This window comes from Limulus polyphemus, unplaced genomic scaffold, assembly GCF_000517525.1.
Source record: "Limulus polyphemus unplaced genomic scaffold, Limulus_polyphemus-2.1.2 Scaffold597, whole genome shotgun sequence".
NCBI classification, from domain to species: domain Eukaryota; kingdom Metazoa; phylum Arthropoda; class Merostomata; order Xiphosura; family Limulidae; genus Limulus; species Limulus polyphemus.
In genome coordinates, this window is record NW_013666207.1 from 461,234 (window position 1) to 481,413 (window position 20,180).

Below are 20,180 nucleotides of genomic sequence, written 5' to 3' on the forward strand. Positions count from 1 at the left end.
CAGATTGCGAGTCGAGTGCCTTAACCACCTGGCCATGCCGGGCCCAATCTATTCATTCAAAGCAATATTCGTTGTTCTGTGCGATGTTTAATTCGTTGTTTTACGTTTAGCGCATCGTTAGAGTTAGCGCGTTTTTGGTTTCAGTCCCTCCATTAAGCCTAGAATGATGTATTTAAATCTAGATATGCTGTTTCGACTTATTGCACATTTCAAGATTATATCGACTGAAGAAAGACCAATTTTAGACGACCAGGTGGATATTCTACATTAACAGATTCAGGGGCCTAAATTCCTCAGCATATTACCCAAATTAAGTCTGAGTGTGAGTAATTGGGTTGAAATATTTTAGGTAATCATATTAATGTCATATATAACACCCATTCATCTTTGAAGGTCTAAAACATCGCCTTCACCCCAAATGGCCGTCTGCAACAGCGCTACCTTTTATAAGCTCTTCAATACAGTACTTCTTGGGATTCAAATGCACATTCACTACAAGATGAGGCTATGATATCCAATTACCTTTTAAAAGAAAAATATAAAATAATCATATTTGTGTTTCAGACTAGAGTATTATTTAACAACACCTAATTTCAATACACATATTGTTATTATATTTGCTTAATTCAAAAACTATATATTTTGCTTTTAACAAATGCTTGATAATTGTATTGTAATGATAAAAGGAAAGTGGGCTTTTGACAGTTCCGATAATATTCATAAAATTTCTTAGAGTTACATTGTGTAAAAAAAAGTTTTATGTGCCAATTTATTGAATTGAGAATTTTGAATATATTCTATACAGTGTTGCTTTTATCTCTAATGCTAATTAATTTTAAGAATTTATGTTTTCATGTTATTCTCATCCTATTAGTTGGTCGTTCTACTTTATGTTAAAATTTAATTTTTTTTTGTCTTCACACACTAGATATAAAGAAATTGCAACTAAGGTCTTTAAAGCACTTGTTTCATTAATTCTTAACAGTCGAAGTTTGCTTCAGCTCCTGGAGCATTTTTGATTCAGCATTACTGTCTTCAATGTCGTTTTCTGTCTTTTCTGTAATTTCTAAAAAATAAATATAAAAAAAAGAAATATCTAAATCATGAAAGTTGGAAAGTTATCCCATAATTTTAAGCGAGGCTTCTCAATGGGTCAGCGGTAAGCTTGAAAGTTTATAACGTTAAAATTGGGGTTCGATCTTGTCCTTAAAACAAATAAGCCTTCGTATAATTGATACTTGATGATTCCTTTATTGACGAAACCGTTATAGTGAATAAACTATGTATTTGTAAAACGTACAATTGTCTTGTTTTTCCTCAATTCTGTAAATAAGCCTTCAGTAAAAAAAAAATATAAACAAATTATATTGCCCCCCACCAGTGGCACAGCGGTATGTCTGCGGACTTACAACGCTAGAAACCGGGTTTCAATATCCTTGGTGGGCAGAGTACAGCTAGCTCATTGTGTAGCTTTATGCTTAATTACAAACAAACAAATTATCTAACTGCAAGTTTCAATAGTTTTCTGCAAAGTAATATTTATATGCAACATCAGAATGATTTTGTTTTGTCATCTTTTCGTAAACAACAACTGTTGCTTCGTTCCTAACTCCAACTGGGAACCTAACAAAATGGCACCAAGCAATACAACTCAACTTCAAACTACCTTGGATAAATCAAGCGAATACTTTTATAAACTGATTGTTTGTTTTGTTTCGTTGAAGAGCAAAGCCACATTGGGCTAACTGCTGTGATTATCGCGGGGAATCGAGCCCCGGATTTTAGCATTGTAAGTCCGTAAGATTACCGCTGTCTCACCAGGTGACCTTTCAAAAACATTTAAGTACAACAACATAGCAACCCACAATAATTATGAAAAACAAACACCAGAAATCTACAATTCCATTCTTATGATTATAATTTTTAGTGTACACTCACCTAAATGCAAGGCCTCTTTTAATGCTCCATCAGTAACATTTTCAGACTTTCGACGGGAGAATCGCTTATATATTTGAAAGAGTATAGCCATGAGGAAACCAGCGCACATCATAGAAAATCCGTATAATGCAGGGAATAGAATGACCTCTCTTTGTATCTATAAAAATTAAAATACATGTTAATTAAATATAAGTTGCAAGTTAAAGCCATTTTCCATCTTTTTTTAAATAGAATTCTGGAAATATCCATTTTGTTTACTCTGTACCTGTTAAAAGAGGGACATGACAACCACTTCATTTTACCGACAAAAAAAAAGATGATTCGTGTGTAAAGTTGTCAAATGTTACAAAATAATTATGTTAGCTCAAAACCTGGTCTTTAGTCATATAGTTAAACATTACATAATTTTAGGCCCTTTTCACCAAAGAATCATAGAATGATTAGTGAGAAAATAATTTGATCAGGTTCGTTAAATTATTTTCAGTCTTTTCATTACGATCATGTTTTCCTAGTATTACAACTTTGTTGATCTTGCTATAAACGTTTATGAACAAAAATTAAATATAAGACATCTTTAGTAGCACATAACTTACAATGAAGTTTGTTTGTTTTTTAGAGCAAAGCCACATTAGGCTTTTTGATGTGTCCACCGCAGGAAATCGAACCTTTAATGTTCCACAGACTTACCGCTATCCCATCGGGGGACCATAACTTACAAAAACTGAACTTGCAAAAATACCGCTAAATTAATTTTTATATAAAACATATATTTGAAAACGTGCACAACCACGAAAAGTACGTTCCATTGGTTTATGGAAATGATACTAAGAGGCCGCTACTTCATGTTGCCATCACTAGTTGCGATTATTTCATCTGTCCGTGACGATACCATTTGAAAATGGAGCATGTAACATCTTCGGGGAATTGCCAAACCTCTGTCATAATGGTATCAGTCAGTTGATGAATGGTTATTGGGTTACTGCAATAGACTGGCATCATCATTAAAACCCCATAACCAGTACTGAACAGAGGTGAGGGCAGGTGGAGCATGATGGAAAAAGAATCTGAAAACTCGGTATTCTTCTGATCAGTGTATTTATTCGTCAGTAGATTAGGGATGTAACATCATTCTGAGTGAATATGATATCGTGGAGTTTTGGTACGACACGAGTGTATAACAACTCATGATAAGGTTATTCGTTTCGGATTGAAAACTTTCGTCGGATCCAATGCTGTATGTATTTGCCTCCCAGTGGCACAGTGGTATGTCTGCGGACTTACAACGCTAGCATCCGGGTTTCGAGACCCGTGGTGTGCAGAGCACAGATAGCCCATTGTGTAGCTTTGTGCTTAATTACAGACAAACAAACAAATTCTAAAAGACAAAAAAAGACCGCGGGATAAATTCATCATTGACACTGCACAACACGCGAAATTTGTAAAAATACGAGGTTTGTTTTGCTGTGGGTCTCAAATTTTCACTGACCTCATTTATCTATATAATGCACCAAATCCAGTTTTTAATCAACTGAAACACCTGAAACGCTTTTCGATATTCATGGCCACACGCTTTTTGACTCCTGAACGTGTTGGATCTCCGAGAAACCTGATTTCTGGCTTTCAGCATTTGTTTCAACAGCTTAAAACAGTCATTTCTTCTTGAATTTAGTGATTAAACGTTTAATAAGCTAACTATTGTATGTATTATATTTTCCTCTTTAAGTTATCCACACATGCCACTAATACACCTCCTCACCCCCACACCCACGCGGCTTCACTACATGTATGAGAAATGAAAAAGTGGATTAAAACAAACATATGCCTTTTTTTTATAGGAAGAGACTTTCAATAAAATGTTTCAATATTTTAATGGTTTAGTGTTAAATATATTTATTCAGTTGTATTAACAAACTGCTGAAGTGTTGTTGCTTAATGTCCTCGCGGCATGAAATACAGAACTCAGTTCACTGTAACAGAAGGGTGTGGAAGTAGAAAAAAATACGTAAAAACAATATTTTGGTGCAAAAATTCCTTCAAAAACATAGGATTTCAGAACGTTAAGCAATCGCATATTGCGCAGAAATTCTGCGATATGCGCTCGATAAAATGTGGATATGTTCCAATATAAAAACAGTAATAAAATCACAAATACTAAAATGGGGTATGGTTAAAACAACAAGTGTCAACAGAAGGTTCAATAAATGGTTTACATTGACACTAACATCATCATAAAATGTATGATCTTACTTTGAAAGGAAATGAAAGAGAAATCACAGTGAGAGCTGTTCCAACATTCTGGAATCCAGCTTCAATTCCAATAGTTCTACAAATAGTCCATGATTGGCGAAAAATCCGGCCACAGACGATTCCAAGAATTATTCCTCCGCTTGGCATTACTAATGCAGCTATATACAGAGTGAAAGGAGCGTCATCAAAGATGTCGGGGAAAATAAACAGTTCCATTACTTGAATGATAAGAATGATACCATATCCACTGTAACTTCCTAGCTAGGAGAATAAGAAATAAAAGATGTTTTAGGGAAAACCTTTAATATGTTTTAAAACCTTGTAAAAACTTAGGTCTTGTCTTCAAACGTTATTTCTAAGGCATTCTAATGGTTAACAAAATGTATATCCGACAATAAACTAAGACATCGGAATATAAATTCATATTCATATTCGGTTAATGTTCAAAAATATGCTTTTAACATTTATCAACTTTAAAACAGGGCTTTCTAAGTGAAAACGTGTTTATAAAAATTAGCTGCCTTTTGCATAAAAGCAACTTGATTAAATACGCTACAGTAACATTGTTTTCAAAATATAATACAACAAGAAATAACATCGATTACTTCAATTGTCTGATATTCACGTTGTCGACAGCTTAATGAAATATTTAACAGTTTTAAATGTATTTTTTTCACTAATGAATTATTTGAATGAATGCAAAATTAGTCATTTTCTTATAAATACTATAACTAACGTGTTTTTCTTTTTTACAATGATGACAGGGATAGCGTTAGAATCAACCAATTTTGATTGACAAGTGAGCACGGCTGATATTTGACAATAGAGAGCGTATATTAATTCTTTGACCTCATTGATGCCATATCCAGTCAACCTCAAGATCACAACCTCCAGTAGTTGCCGTAATATTGACTGACCCTCCTCGTCTTCAATTTGACTGTCGGATGGATATGGTTTAAAGGCATGGTACCAAGTCCCCCTCCACCCCAAAGTGATAGCTCTTTTGAACATGATGATTATGCTTGGAATGATAATAGTTCCAAAGAAAGTGATAGCCCTCTTGAACATGATGATTGTTGCTTCTGAGGTATATGACTGAACCACAGAATACTGTCATTTTCTAACATGACTGGGCCCACTGGAAACCGGTATATTCCAATACGCCCTAACTCAGAATCTTGCCATGCTAAGGTCATCCATAAATGATGTTTGAGGAGTTAAAGAGTTTACCATCTCTCACGATTCAAAAATCAGACACCACGCTTGCCTGGCGATAAAAACGGTTTATTACTTGTTATAACACCACAGTAAAATTACATTATATTTGTTATAATTATCTTAATTTTCACCTTATATTGCTTAAAATATAATAAACTTGTACGTTTTAGAAACTATACCTTAGTAAAAATTGGAGCCACTTTTGGTAACTTTACTTTCAATATCATTCCAAAAGCAAGAGGCAACAAAATAATTATCAGAGAGACTGCCATCTTCCAATAAGGAATTGTAACTGCTCCTGTATCAATTCCGTGTGAATAAATCCACAAGTTGAAAGGCATCATTCCAAGGGCGATAATTGTCGAGCACGTTGTCATAGCAACACTGAAGTAAAAAATATTAACGACTAAGTAATAAACAACTAACTAGTAAAGGGAGGCTTATAAAAAAAGACAATAATAGAAATGACAATAAAAACATTATTGAGGTTTACTTTAAATTGTGTCTATGTGCAGCACTAAATATTATATTTTTGTGTTTATAGAACAAAGTTACACAAAGGAATATCTGTACTGTGCCCACTGCATGTATCGAAGCCCCCCAGTGGCATAGCGGTATGTCTGCGGACTTTCAACGCTAGAACCTGGGTTTCGATACCCGTGGTGGGCAAAGCGCAAATACCCATTGTGCAATTTTGTGCTTAACTACAAACAAACAAACAAAACGTGCATCGAAACGCTGCTAAACTCACAGAAGTCCAACCACGTCATCATTACTTTATGTAATTAAACTGAAACAGTCCAAAGCGTTCCCTCGTAACTAATTCTAAGTTCGTTCTATAGTCCATTCCTTGATCTCCATAGATGAATGCAAGGAAATATCTATGAGCCATTTTTACGTGATAATTTCAGTACTTCTTCCCTCATATAGAAGCTCTCCTAATCTTGTTAGATCATAACCATAGGACGCATGCATACCTTCCAACCGCAAGCGAATTTCAATTGGCAATTAGTATCCTACGTACAGTTAGTCAATTAGTGTCTTAGCACACGAATAATTGAAATATTAGGAAAATATAGACCATTAATGCTTTCTTGACTACTGAAACAATTAGATTGATTTGGTTAGTTTGGAATTTCACGCAAAGCTACACAAGGGTTATCTGCGCTAGCTGTCCCTAATTTAGCAGTGAAAAACTAGAGGAAAGGCAGCTAGTCATCACCACTCTTGGGTTACTTTTTTACCAACAAATAATGGGAATAACCGTCACATTCTAACGCCCCCAAGGCTGAAAGGGCGAGCATGTTTGGTAGGACGGAAATTGGAACCCCTCAACCCTCAGATTGTGAGTCGATCGTGTAACGAATTTGTTATTATATATTTATCTTAATATCAACATTTGTTTAGATTAAATTTATATTTAGAAACATACATAGCTTATAGTGTTAAATATGTATTGCGAAACTCCCGTCTATTCTCCAAAGTTGTAGAAGATTCTCGAGAGTAAGAATAAACAATATATGTGTGTGTACGTAAACACTTAAATTGTACTGTTACGTAATCTGAATTTTCTAGAAAACCTTCCCATGTCTATAAATATAACCAACGCAACGCGCCAAAGAGAGTATCTATTATTAGTTCGCTATAATTGATGTGCTTTTAGCTCCGGAAGCTATAACTGTGATTGTTATAACGCCTATCAATCGGAAAACATCAGATATTTGACCAGGAACCTTTACAAAGTTCGAACATTACAAATCATTTAACTTCAGTGAATTCACATCGGACATTAATATTTTTACGAAAACATTACCTAACGTCATCAGTGGAAACTCAATCTCTAATAGGTGTACAGTGAAGACTACAGGGCTAGCTAGCTCCCTACTAAGTGAAAGATTGCGAGTCGAGCACCTTAACCACCTGGCCATCCCGGGCCCACTTTTCTTAGGAAAGTGGTTTCTGTAAATTTGAAAGCAATATTTATTTTCTAAACCGGAATACTTATGCCAAACTTCGTAAAAACGTAAATCTAAACGTCTCTAAAGTTGTTAAAGTGCACAGTATTATTCCTATTCTCTGGCTTGTATCTTTTATACTGCATTAAAAATATATAGGGGTGCATATATATATAATGTCTGAAAATTACACTTAAGGCAATCTAAAAAAGTACAATAGAATTTAGTTTTATGGAAGACTGTCTTGTTCTGTTGTGATAACATAGGGCTATTTCAGCGCACTTTCTGCATGTGCTGCCTGCTCTGAAACATAATTCGTTTTCTTAATTGTTAACTTGACAATTTTAATCATTGATATGATCCAAAAAGTGGGAAATTTTTGAGTTTGTCGTAATAATTTTCAAGGAAATATATTAAAATATTTGAAAACACGTATTGTTATTTTTGAAACATGTCACTAAGTTCTGTAAACACGGTTATGTCTTCAAAGCTGGGAAAAACTAATCACATTACCTAAAAGTTGTATACTAGATTATTAAACCGCTATGGAATGCTTGAACAGACCACTACGTGGGTTTTGATGTCAAATTAAACCTAACATGTTTTAAATTGGGAAACTTACCGTAATAAAGTCAAATCTGGCCCAGTTGTTGTCTACTTATTAGTTTATTTTTGATGCGTGTCTCATATTTCCACTATATCTGTCTTTTGGTATGAAACAAAATCAGAAAGAAAAAAAATTGTCTTTATATTTACGGTTATCAGTACATAATCACATCTTTAGGTTAATTAAGAAGGGTTGTGATGATGCATATGTAACATAATCAGTGAGTATCAAGAAAAGAAAAAAAAAATCATCCGTCATTGAACATTAACTGTTACGGATAATAGCTCTTTCAGAGCATTCATAATAGAAATATGTTTTAGGTTGAACATAGTAAATGATGCAAATATTAATAGCTTTGTAAAAAAAAGCTTTTTTCACTTGGTTTATTAGGTACTTGTTATAATTACGTCACCTTGATTAACGTGCTCTTGAATGCATTCGTTTTAGCAGGCACACACACACACACACACATTTGTACATATCAATTATGATTTTCCTGAACAAACACTGTTTGCTTGTACATTCACTTTTACAATATTTATAGCAATTATATTTTTACAACTGTTTGAGTACTGGTTGGGCATACTTCTTGTCAAATTTGATATAATTCAGTATATCCATTCATGTACAGCTGGATTGGGTATGTCTTCAGTTTCTGTGGTCTTTGCTGATAAAACTAGAACTAACAGGAAAGCTGGATTGGGTATGTCTTCATTCTCTGTGGTATTTGCCGATAAAACTGGAACTAACAGGAAAGCTGGATTGGGTATGTCTCCAGTCTCTGTGACATTTGCTGATGAAACTGGAACTAACAGGAAAGCACTGAGTATTGTAGTAACATGGGTATTCTAAAGACTTGTGAGAGTATAAAATGAATGCGGGTTGTAAATGAAAGGTAAACTTGTGTAAAGTAAGAAACAAAATATTTATAGTACGCATGTAAAAAATACAATAAAGTTGATGGGGGGGGGATCTTTATTGTAATATTGGTCAACTTCTAAGCCGTTGCTGGTACTGTACAGCTGTTGGAATGAGGAAGGACACGTTTTCATCAGACTGCAGGGCTGTGTGTGCGCTACAGTTTTAAGTTAGACTAAAGTCTAGTGTGGTGTCCCATAATCCTAGATTGCCCACACCAGTGACCAGTCTCAAAGAACATTGGCAAAAAGCTAATACTAACTTGTAAAAACCTTTTTACCATCCTTCCGTTTGGGTATAACCCAAACTCTAGTGGAACAATGACACAGAAGGATTGCCAAGCGAATATAAGCCCTATGGAATTGGCTACTACTTCCTGTAAATTTAGCTTCAGGCAAGGATTAACGCAAACTTATGACTGCTTGCAATAAGCAACTTCAGAAATGAAATGCACAACACCATGATACTTTCACATAGACAAATAACAGTCTTATTAAACAATTACTTCAACACTAACTTCAATAGGTTGGCTTCTGTAAGGTTCTTAAAGGTGGAGATTCCTACACCATTTGAATCAAGAGCCCCATCATTAGATGCATTTATGCTTCTGTGTATTTTGTCCAAGCCAAAGATAGTTTCAATACCAACATGTAGCTGTACCTCAGATAGAATTGCTATAACTTGAGTCTCTCCTGCACGTCAAGATGTTTAATGTATCTCAGGATGAAGGTATTGTCTTAGTCTTCATATGTATGGAGTGGGGTACTATCATTATTGTAACTCTTTCGTATGAGAATTTCAAATGGTCTGAAATTAAGTTAATTAATAATTTAAATTTAGTAGTTAAATTGTACTTTGGATTTAGTATTTAAATAAATGCTGATATATAGTCAGTTTATGATATTTTCCAACAAGATCAATACACACAGTTTCCTTTTTTAACACAAATACGTTTTAATATGCACACAACAATACAATTTACAATAACAGTTATTACAAACAATGATTTATAAACAAAAGTTTCACAAATTTACAAGCAATATAAAGTTTTCTTTCTAGTCTGGAAGTTCCTTAATATCTTATCAAGGGTTCATGATGAGCGAGTTAATTTCGAGTTGACGTAGGCAAAGCGGGTTCGAAACCCTGTCCCACCAAACATGCTCGCCCTTTCAGCCGTGGGAGCGTTATAAGTGACGGTCAATCCCACTATTCGTTGGTAAAAGAATAGCCCAAGAGTTGGCGGTGGATGATGATGACTAGCTGCCTTCCCTCTAGTCTTTCACTGCTAAATTAAGGACGGCTAGCGCAGATAGCCCTCGTGTAGCTTTGCGCGAAATTCAAACCAAACAGTTAAGGTGTAAATTTTGCTTTTAGGAAACGCGATTCAGAGCACACAGTACGTTAAGATGGACGACGCTACATCTTTAACTGGTAGGTGTAAATAGTAAAATAGAACATTTTCAAAACGTCCTTGAGCTTTATTATTATAATTTTCACATCGTTATGGTTAGACAAAACTTCTCAAGTTTAAAAACGTGATTCTTTTCCATTAGGGTTTCAAGAACAAATACCAAAGATTTTTTTTGTATTCTTTCGTTTGCCCTTCTGTGATGCCGAGTCTCCCCCCCCCCCCCCCGTGGCTCAGTAGCAAGTCTGCAGGCTTACTACTTTAAAAATCGGGTTTCGATATTTGTGTTGGACAGAGCACAGATGACAGCCCATTGCGCCTAACTACAACCAAAACAAACCAAAAACCTACAGCAACCCCTTTTCTGAGATCAAATAGGTGGTTGATTTTCATCTTACCCATTGTGAAGATTCGTCACATTAACACCACAGCCACAAGTTTAACCCGAATTGTCAAAAATGTGTATTTTTTAGATACTAATCTGGTGATTTTATGAAAAAACGAATAAAACTTACAATATTTAAAGTAAACAAAGTTCGAAAATTGTTAACATGTTTTTAATTTTAAAAAAGTATCCAATAATAATGTCGCTATTCTAACCAAGTATCGTAAAAAGCAATTCTTAAACCTAATTGAGAATAAGGCTTAACGACAAGCAATACTTGTTCAGCCAGTTTATCAAAAGTACATTGTTTGTAATATAGTTTTTGGTTTACATTTTATGAATAAAAATATGATGATACATTCTTTCTAAACTTTAACACTTTTGATTCTACTACCCTTGATAGTATTGACCAAAATGCTTGTTATGAAAAACTAGTCAGTCACAGCAAGTTTGTTTCAGAAATTTCGCACAAAGTTATATAAAAGCGCATAAACGTTCCTAAGTTTTAGCTGACAGACTAGAGGGAAAGTTACTAGTCAAAAGCACCCACCTCTAACTCTTTGGCTACTCTTGTCTGATCGAACAGCATGATTTGACAGTCTTTCTTATAGCGCCTTTTTCCACCATCAACTCGCGAACATTGAAACTAGGAGCCTTCAGATTCACAGTCTGAGCACGCTAATCACTAGGCCTCGTGCAGTTCAGATCGTAACGTGAATGGATAGAACAACGCCCTGAATGTTTTTTTAATCTTTTCATTTAGGGGAATATTTTTAAAGTTTTGTTTCAGTAATTGTTTATACTTTTATGGATACCTTCCATATAGCTCCTCTATAGGCTTATAACTTTAAAACTGGGTTTAGATAGCCGTGGTGGGCAGAACACGGACAGCACATTGTGTAGCTTTGCGCTTAACATGAAAACAAATAAACAAACGTTCCATGTAATTATTGCAGATTTCACAATGGAGTATCTTTGATATCCCGAACCAGAAGCACGTGTGTTTGTTTTTGAATTTCGCGCAAAGCTATACGAGGGCTATATAAGCTAGCTGTCCCTAACTTATTACTGATAGACTAGAAGAAAGGCAGCTAATGTGCACTACCCACTGCCAGCTCTTTAACCAACGAATAATGGGATTGATCGTAAAGTTATAACGATTCTCCTGGCTAAAAGTGCAAACATGCTTGGTGACGGGGAGTCGAGCGCTCTAACCAAGGGCCGTGCCAGGCCAAACCAGGAGCACATGTTTATTTAACTACAAATTACTGGAAATAGCCTATCATGTTTTAAAACTTTATCTTTAAAATAAAAAAATAAGTCTTAATAAATAAGCTGCCTATTTTGTTAAAAACAATTAAACGATATACACTAGAAAGTAAATCCTCATATCCTGAAATCATAATCGTAATACAAACTCAGTTTGAATCTGATGAAAAATAGGGTGTTTTGTTTATTGAAAATTTGTGATTTCTTAATTTAAATCTCAGCAGAAGTGATATTGTCACATTATAATACAGATACCAAGTGTATCCAGATGAAATAATAAGACACACCTTAATATATTTCTGTTTATATAAAATATCAATGTATTTGTCTGGCTGTGATGACAAGTGGGATACTTACCGCTATAGTATGCCGGACGGTGAACTTGAAGGTTTATGGTTCGAGCCTCGATATTCTGCCGAGCATTCTCCACCCATTCAGCTATAAGAGCATTAAAAGAGTGACAATCAATCCTGCTATTCGATTAAGAATAGTCGTGTAGGCGGCAGGCGCTGTTAACTGTTTGTTGGTTATGCTTGGATCTTAGGGGTCTCTGACTTGGCCGTTTGGGTTATTTGTCCCATAAGGTGTCGTTCAGGTTAAGAATATACCAAATTCCATACTTTGTTTGTTTGTAATTAAGCACAAAGCTACACAATGGGCTATCTGTGCTCTGCCAACCACGGGTATCGAAACCCGGATTTTAGCGTTGTAAGTCTACAGACATACCGCTGTGCCACTGGAGGGCATTTCCCATACTTTAAAAACAAAACAATATTGTTTTCTTATATCCACATAAACCCATTTCTTACAGAAAATTCATTAAGCCGTCAAGTCATCAAAGTTGATTACCCAAACAGCCGTACCAGTTAAGTATGGAAATGCTAATTCTTGTATTGGAAGATGTTAAGGATAAGTAAACATTTTAAGCAGCTTTCATTATGTTGAAACAAAAACTTTGACTCGTGTTAGAATGCATATAACTCAGTTCAAACATGGATGCTGATTTTAACAAACACTTGAGTCAAGTTGAAAATGGTCAGTTCATAGGATATAAAAACCTGGTGAAAATAAACCTTTTAATCAGTTAGTATTGTGTTTCTGGTTAAAGTAGTCCAGTTTCCTTCAAATTTCTGGACAAGTAAACACTTTGGATGTACTGAAACTTTGTATAAATAATAACTTAGTAGCTTTCGTTCTAACAACGTAAATACCACCATGAGAATTTGGCTGTTAGTTAGTAAGATACCGGCACAAAAGTTCAGCTGTTGGTTTTACACACTAATCACCCGAGAAACATAAAAACACTTTTGTACTGGTATTTTACTGGATAAACTAACAACAGTAACAACTGAGCGACCCCAAAACCTGGACTCCATCCGCAGAATGTGATGCTTTGCATTTGGTGGGACATCAAAGGAGTAATTCATTTCGAACTCCTAAATCCACAGCGAAGTGTCAATGCAGAGATCTAAATTCAGCAACTGGGACGTTTAAATCAAGCCCTTCGTCAGAAACACCCTTCACTCGTCAATCAGAAAGGTGTTCTTCTTCTCCACGACATTACACAGCCACATGTGGCACGTTTGACGCAACACAAGATTATGGAGTTGGGTTGGGAAGTTCTCCCCCCACCCATCATACTCTCCAGATATGGCACCATCAGATTATAATATTTTTCGTTTGATGCAACACCATCTTAATGGGAAAACGTATGCAAATATGGAAGGTGTTAAAGAGGACATCAACATGTTTTTGTATTTTTTTTGCTTCAAAGCCAAGTGATTTCCTTAATCAAGGCATTAACAACCTGACTGTATGATGGAAAAGCATAATCGCTAAAAATGGAGACTATTTCATTTGATAAATGTTTTGTTTTGATATATAAGTTGTTCGGGTTTTTCATCTAAAAAAAGTTACATTAATATCTTGACGACCTAATATATCACGAGAAAAGAGTTTTCTCTTTTATTTCACAAAATAAAGAAATGGTATTTATATCTAAGTATACCACAAGGCAAAGTATTTGTTACAAATAACGCCAGTTACTCCCCAGTTCATCTTTATGTAAATCCATAATATGATTTGAATAGATTGTGATTGTTCGTTCAGCCTACTCATAAAGAAGCGTTTGGTAGATGTTTCTTTGCATTTTTCATCACAATATGGGGGTGGTAATCACGAACTGCAAAGTAATCTGGCACCTATGTTGCATGCTTAAATTCCGAATGTTGGTAAGGTCCTGGGGTGTAGCAGTTAATTTGCGGTGTTGAAATTGTGTCTGAGATATTATCCATGCAACACAGAGGCTAACACAGAAGACATTCGCAATATTTATAAGTTTTTTAGCTGTAAACACGAATCAGTGATTTTCACATTTAAAACATTGAGTCCTTTGTGAGGATTATTACATTCTTCACTGAGTAAAGTATAAAAACGGTGGTGGGTTTAGTGTTTTATTGTTTCAAAAATATCTTACGTTGTAAGGAGGTATTTCATTGGTTGTTTTTGCATGCAGTTTCTATGAACTGCTACATTATGGACAGTCAATAGCTTGGGGGTAAATAATAAGTTAAAAAATATATTTTAATTTTACTTGAGCTGTGCAGATTTGTACTTAAAAAACTGGTAGGCGTCTTGTATGATGTACAAGTATCATGATTATAACATTCTCTTAAAATAGAAACTGAATATATCTTATTTAGATGAATATAGGTACATTTTAGTTACAAAGAGGATATGCTCAGCTTTTAATAGCACTATTCTTTTCGAAATATATAGGAATTAAAAAAAATGTTCTCATGCATGCTCCCTGTATATTTTCCCATACAACTACTCATTTTATTAAAACATGTCCATTTTCAGCCACCACCAAAAATGTTTGCATGTTCAAACATCTATAGAAATTTGCAATTTTGAAATTATTACCATTTTTATTTTAATTGTAATTTTATGAGAAGTAGCTCTGCTTTTTACTGGATTTTTATGTTTTTAATCTAGATGTTTAATGTATTATTTAAATTATGAACGTATAATTTGAATTCACTACCATAATATTCATTGAATCTTGTTTATTCAGATTGTTTGATGAACACTGGATCATCCTGTTTTGAGGAAAGTTTATGATATATGATTAGTGGGAAACCTACACCTGAACTCTCAACTTCCAGAATTCCTACAAAGGCAGATGTCTCACGGCTGTTCTTCTATTTAAGAGATGGTGCAATGCAGCATGAAAAACACGCCAACTTTAATGTGCAGTTGCACACAAAGTCATACTTGAAATTCAAAACCAATGGGACAAAGCAGGAATAAGCTACTCAATAAAAAGACAAAGTCAAAGCTAAGATTTTGAATCTTTATAATGGTTGCATTGCAGAAGAGGAAAGGGTGCAAATCAAATGAAGCGAAGGAAAACTATTTGTTGAAGACCTACAAAACTACTTTTTCGTTGAACGCCAAGTTATCAGGAAAAAATAGAAACTGAAAGTTTCCAAAATCAGGAACAGACAAAAGATCTGGAATTTCTGAAAGCTTCACAAGAACAGAAGAACAGAAGAAAGCATCTTTAGGATCAGAAGACAAAAAAAGCAAGAAAATCAGGAACAGACAAAAGATCTGGAATTTCTGAAAGCTTCACAAGAACAGAAGAACAGAAGATCCTAACATCTTTAGGATCAGAAGACAAAAATAAAAGGTCTGAAAAACAAAGAAAGCAAAGTCTTGCAGAAACTATCAATATACATCCAAAACATCCCAATCCAGTAAGTTCTACAGAAAGTCGAGCTACACAGTCTGAAGACAAAGATTTTGAATAACCATCTTACTCTGGTGCTAGGCCAAAGAGCACTACATCCACGAAAAATGGAATTGTTACTTTGGAGTTTTCAAGCACTCCATTCAGAAGTCAAAACATTTATCAATGGCGGATCATTTGAATGATAGAGAACAACATTCATGGCTGCAATCGTTTCAGAAGGGGATATTGATTTGGATAGTGTGACTTTCTAAATTGAGAATACGGATTGCAGCAAAAAATAAATGAAAATAGAATGGAGGGTGCCATTACTACGAAAACCTCATTTATTCCACCCAAGTATTTAACATTGCACTGGAATGGAAAAGTATTCCAGGAGATGAGGAGAGGGTCGGAGTTCTTTTTGCAAAAATACCAGACCACAAAGAGGGAAAATTTCTTGGTGTTCCAGTGATTCTAGATGGAACTGTTACAACCCAGGCTAACATAAGCAATGCTCTCGCTCTCCAGTGGAAAGTAGAAAACTATTTTGTTGAACTTGTTTTCGATACTACCACTACAAACTCTGAATGGAAGAGAGGTGCTTGTGTGCAGTTAGAAGCTTTGCTAAACAAATAAGTTTTTACTTTGCTTGCCGTCATCGCATCATGGGAAGAATTTTATGTGCAGTTTGGCAAGAATTGTTTCATGCAAAATCCAGTCCAGACAATCCTGAGTTCAAAAAATTTAAGAAATATTGGGGAACTCTTGAGAAAAGATCAACTTTTAAGACGCTGCATATCTCTGACCATCGGATTAAACATCAGCAGGAAATTATTATGAAGTTTCTCCGAGAAAGACTTTCTGCCTTGCGGTTATTATCAGAGCAAATGTGATTTACAGTGCTAAGTGATCATTTGGTGATCATTTAATGAAACCAAAATGAACAAGTTGCACCATATCTTCTTGTTTAATACTTGCTCTCTTTTAGGTAAAAGCTTGGTTATCCACAGATGCTGCAGATACACTTCAAATGATCTTCAGCTATAGAATGATCTAAATATATATACAGCAGAATTGATCCAAAACCGGCGAGAGCAGCCATTATTGCACTCAACAGCCACTTCCGGTACCTGACGGAAGAAGTCACAACTTTTGTGCTCTTCTCCAACTTGGTATCATAATCTGAGAAGAAGCAAATTACTCGTCATGTTGTACATTTGCTGTCATGTTAAACTTATATTAAAGTTTTTCTTCATTACCCATTTAAGCCGTCTCCAGCCATTATTAGTCTCAAAGTGGGTTCCTCGTCATCGAAGAATATTAAATGCCAAAAACAATGGCTCAGTCCTAGACAAAAAACCACTTCCTTATTGGATTAGATCGTAATAATTTGTATAATTGTTTAAAATATTGCGACTTGTGCCATATTTAAAACTGTATGTAATGACACCAACATTTCACGTTTTAATGTAAGCACTTACACTTAATGTCAATAAATTTAAAGAATGCTTTATAATGTGAGTCATTAAGCAAGGAACACTTCCGTTTATAATGTGAGTCGTTAAGCAAGGAAGACTTCCGTTTATGCATTACTACTAAACTCGCGTATTATGAATGCCATATAAATACATTAAAATTAGATTAATAAACATATAATAATAATACGTAGCCCCAATCAAACGAGAGAATCACTGGTGTGTACCTATCCAGTGTATGTTGTTACTTGTGAAAATGTACGTTATTTTACTTACTGTAAATAAAACGATCGCATCATTATAAGATAAATAAATTAAAGTTATTTGAATTTGTAATAAAGTAAGAAAATAGAAAGTAATAAATTAACGAAACAGTTTATTAGTAATATTACAGCAAGAACAAAAATTTCTTTATTTTGGAATATATTTGAAAAGTTCTTGATGGAAAACGGAAAACTTTGATCAGATTAGAGTGTAAAAATAAATCCAAACTATACAGCGGTAAAATAGATTATTTTTAACGAATAAGAACCAACTCCATGATTTGTGCAAGTTTATGATCGCATGGTAAAATACTTCGTTCTAGTTACGATGAAAGTTAATTTAGCAATTTAGTCTGTGATTTGACTATACATTTTAGATTATATAGTTGCTTTCCGCGTTGTTATGTCAGGTTCTGTTGTCAGAAGTGTTTGGATTATCAAATATTTGTGTTTTCTTCAATACTATTAGGTCGTCAAGAAATTAATATCGCCGTTAGGAACACTTTTATTAACCACCCCCATAAAACGTACATCACGTCTAATAGATAATCGAACCGCTTAAACGTCACGTTAGTGTAACTTATCTAATGTGTAAAGTTTAGTATACTCTAGTCTGTTATAGTGGTGGCACACGACGAGGCACACATTCGACATGTAATGCTGTTTGAATACATGAAGGGAAATAACGTCTCTGTAGTCACAAAGAATATCAAAGAAGTTTATGGAAATGTTTTTAACGTTCGTAAGTGTCAACGATGGTTCAGCAAATTTCGTTCAGGTGACTTTAGCCTTAAAAACTGTGATGGTAGGAGCCGACATGTTGGAATTGATATTGATGCTCTGAAGATGCTTGTTGAGCCTAATCCAAGGCAACACACTCGTGAAATGGTCCTGAAATTGCATGTCTCTCATGAAAGAATACGTAAACATCTAAGGAATATCAAATTCGATGACGAGGAACCCACTTTGAGACTAATAATGGCTGAAGACGGCTTGAATGGGTAATGAAGAAAAACTTTAATATAAGTTTAACATAACAGTAAATGTACAACGTTTCGACAAGGAATATGGGAAAACTCCATAAAGAAGGTGTTTGGGTGTCTCACGATGATCATCGTTTCCAACGTGTGAACGTTGCTTCGTCTCTTCTGGGGCGTAATGCGAGTGAACAATGTTTGTCACCGGTGATGAAAAATGGATTCTCTATGCCGACTTGATTTCTATTTTGTTACCTCGTCCCCATAGTTACTATTTGCAAATAGTCAATAATATTGTAGGTCCATTTTATTGTTGTTCTTTCTACGCGCCGTTATAACACATTTTCATCTCATCATTTAATTTCTGTTGTGCATATATTGTTGTATGTTTATCACAAAAAAATGGCGCAATAATCATTAATTGTCAATTTCGTCATTAAATACTACTCCAAATACAAAATAAGTAGCCCCATTAAATTTATTGCAAAAAACTGGTTATTATGAAGCTATTTTAAGATTTGTAAATTCAACCGTTCGCTTTCCTATATATATTAAACCCTTATCAGTGAGAACTGCAAATTTGCCCACGCATGTTTGTACGTCGCAACCTGATTGTTCACGTGACAGTATTGTTGCAGCTCATTCGGTGGAATTTATCAGTTTCGTCATTAAATACTATACCAAATACAAAATAAATAGCACCATTACATTTCTTGTAAAAAACTGGTTATTATGAAGTTATTTTAAAATTTGTAAATTCAACCATTTGGTTTCCTATAGCGAATAAAATAAACAAATAAACAAACTTCCTCTTTTATATATATAGATAGATAGATTCTTCAAGATCTTGTTTTTGTCATCTTACGCCTTTTAATGAAGATGGAAACATTAACAGGGAAATAGTATTGTTACGTATCTGCTCATTTGATAATTTCCTTAATTTCCGGTATAAATTCTTTCCGAAGAACTTCAGCGATACAAGTTTTTTCTTAATTAAAACTAGTTTATTCTTTCTCGATACAACTTTAGAATACACAGAATTTCCACAGTCACTTTAAACTTAACAACCTTTATAACACACGCTATAAATCACAGTGGTTCACACACTTTACTTACGGAGCCTAGTGTTCGCTTGACTCAATTATCTATATCTTCAATCTATCTGCATATCTATCTATCGCTGGCTTTATTTGCCGGGCTTATATACTAAAAAAGTAGGCGCCTGGCAAACACTCGGACATTCGCGAGGTTCCTCGATAAGTCATGATCCTTCTAGAAACTCCAGCGCGCATGCTCCCAGTGTCGCGGTACTTCCGCCGTCGTAACAATATAATAGCCAATGCTCAGCGAGAAGTTTTCGTTTATAAAATTTTGTTGTTGTTCTGACATTTAATGATTATTGCGCCAATTATTTGTAATAAATTTTTATAATAATTGTTTGTTTTGAAGTTATGCACAAAGCTACACAATGGGCTATCTGTGCTCTGCCCACCAGGGGTATCGAAACCCGGTTTCTAGCGTTGTAAGTCCGCAGACATACCGCTGTGCCACTGGGTTTTTTTTTGTAATAAACATACAAACATAAGCACGTTTGGCACATAGAAAGCGTTATGGCGGGAGACATTCAGATCACCTTGCTGTCAATTCAGTATTTCCAAAAACAGTTTTCTTTAAATAGGACTAAATAGACTAAGTGATTTAGTAATTTTGTGAATTGCAAATTATTGTTTAGTGATACAGGTGATTATGTCACCCAAGAAACGCCCTTTCTATGGAAAGTCTTC

The 20,180-nt window shown here is 34.8% G+C and overlaps 1 protein-coding gene across 1 annotated transcript in view; it reads right to left on the minus strand.

Moving 5' to 3' along the window:
• Positions 1 to 901: 901 nt before the first annotated feature.
• The window catches only part of LOC106459360 (solute carrier family 10 member 6-like), a 23,019-nt gene continuing 3,740 nt past the window's right edge, over positions 902 to 20,180 (minus strand). Inside the window, exons 3-6 of the mRNA XM_013918978.2 lie at positions 5,583 to 5,787; positions 4,186 to 4,446; positions 1,939 to 2,095; positions 902 to 1,066 (exon numbers count right to left, since the gene is read on the minus strand). Coding sequence (XP_013774432.1) covers positions 972 to 1,066; positions 1,939 to 2,095; positions 4,186 to 4,446; positions 5,583 to 5,787 — 718 coding nt within the window. The 3' untranslated portion in view covers positions 902 to 971. The remainder of the gene's footprint in view (positions 1,067 to 1,938; positions 2,096 to 4,185; positions 4,447 to 5,582; positions 5,788 to 20,180) is intronic.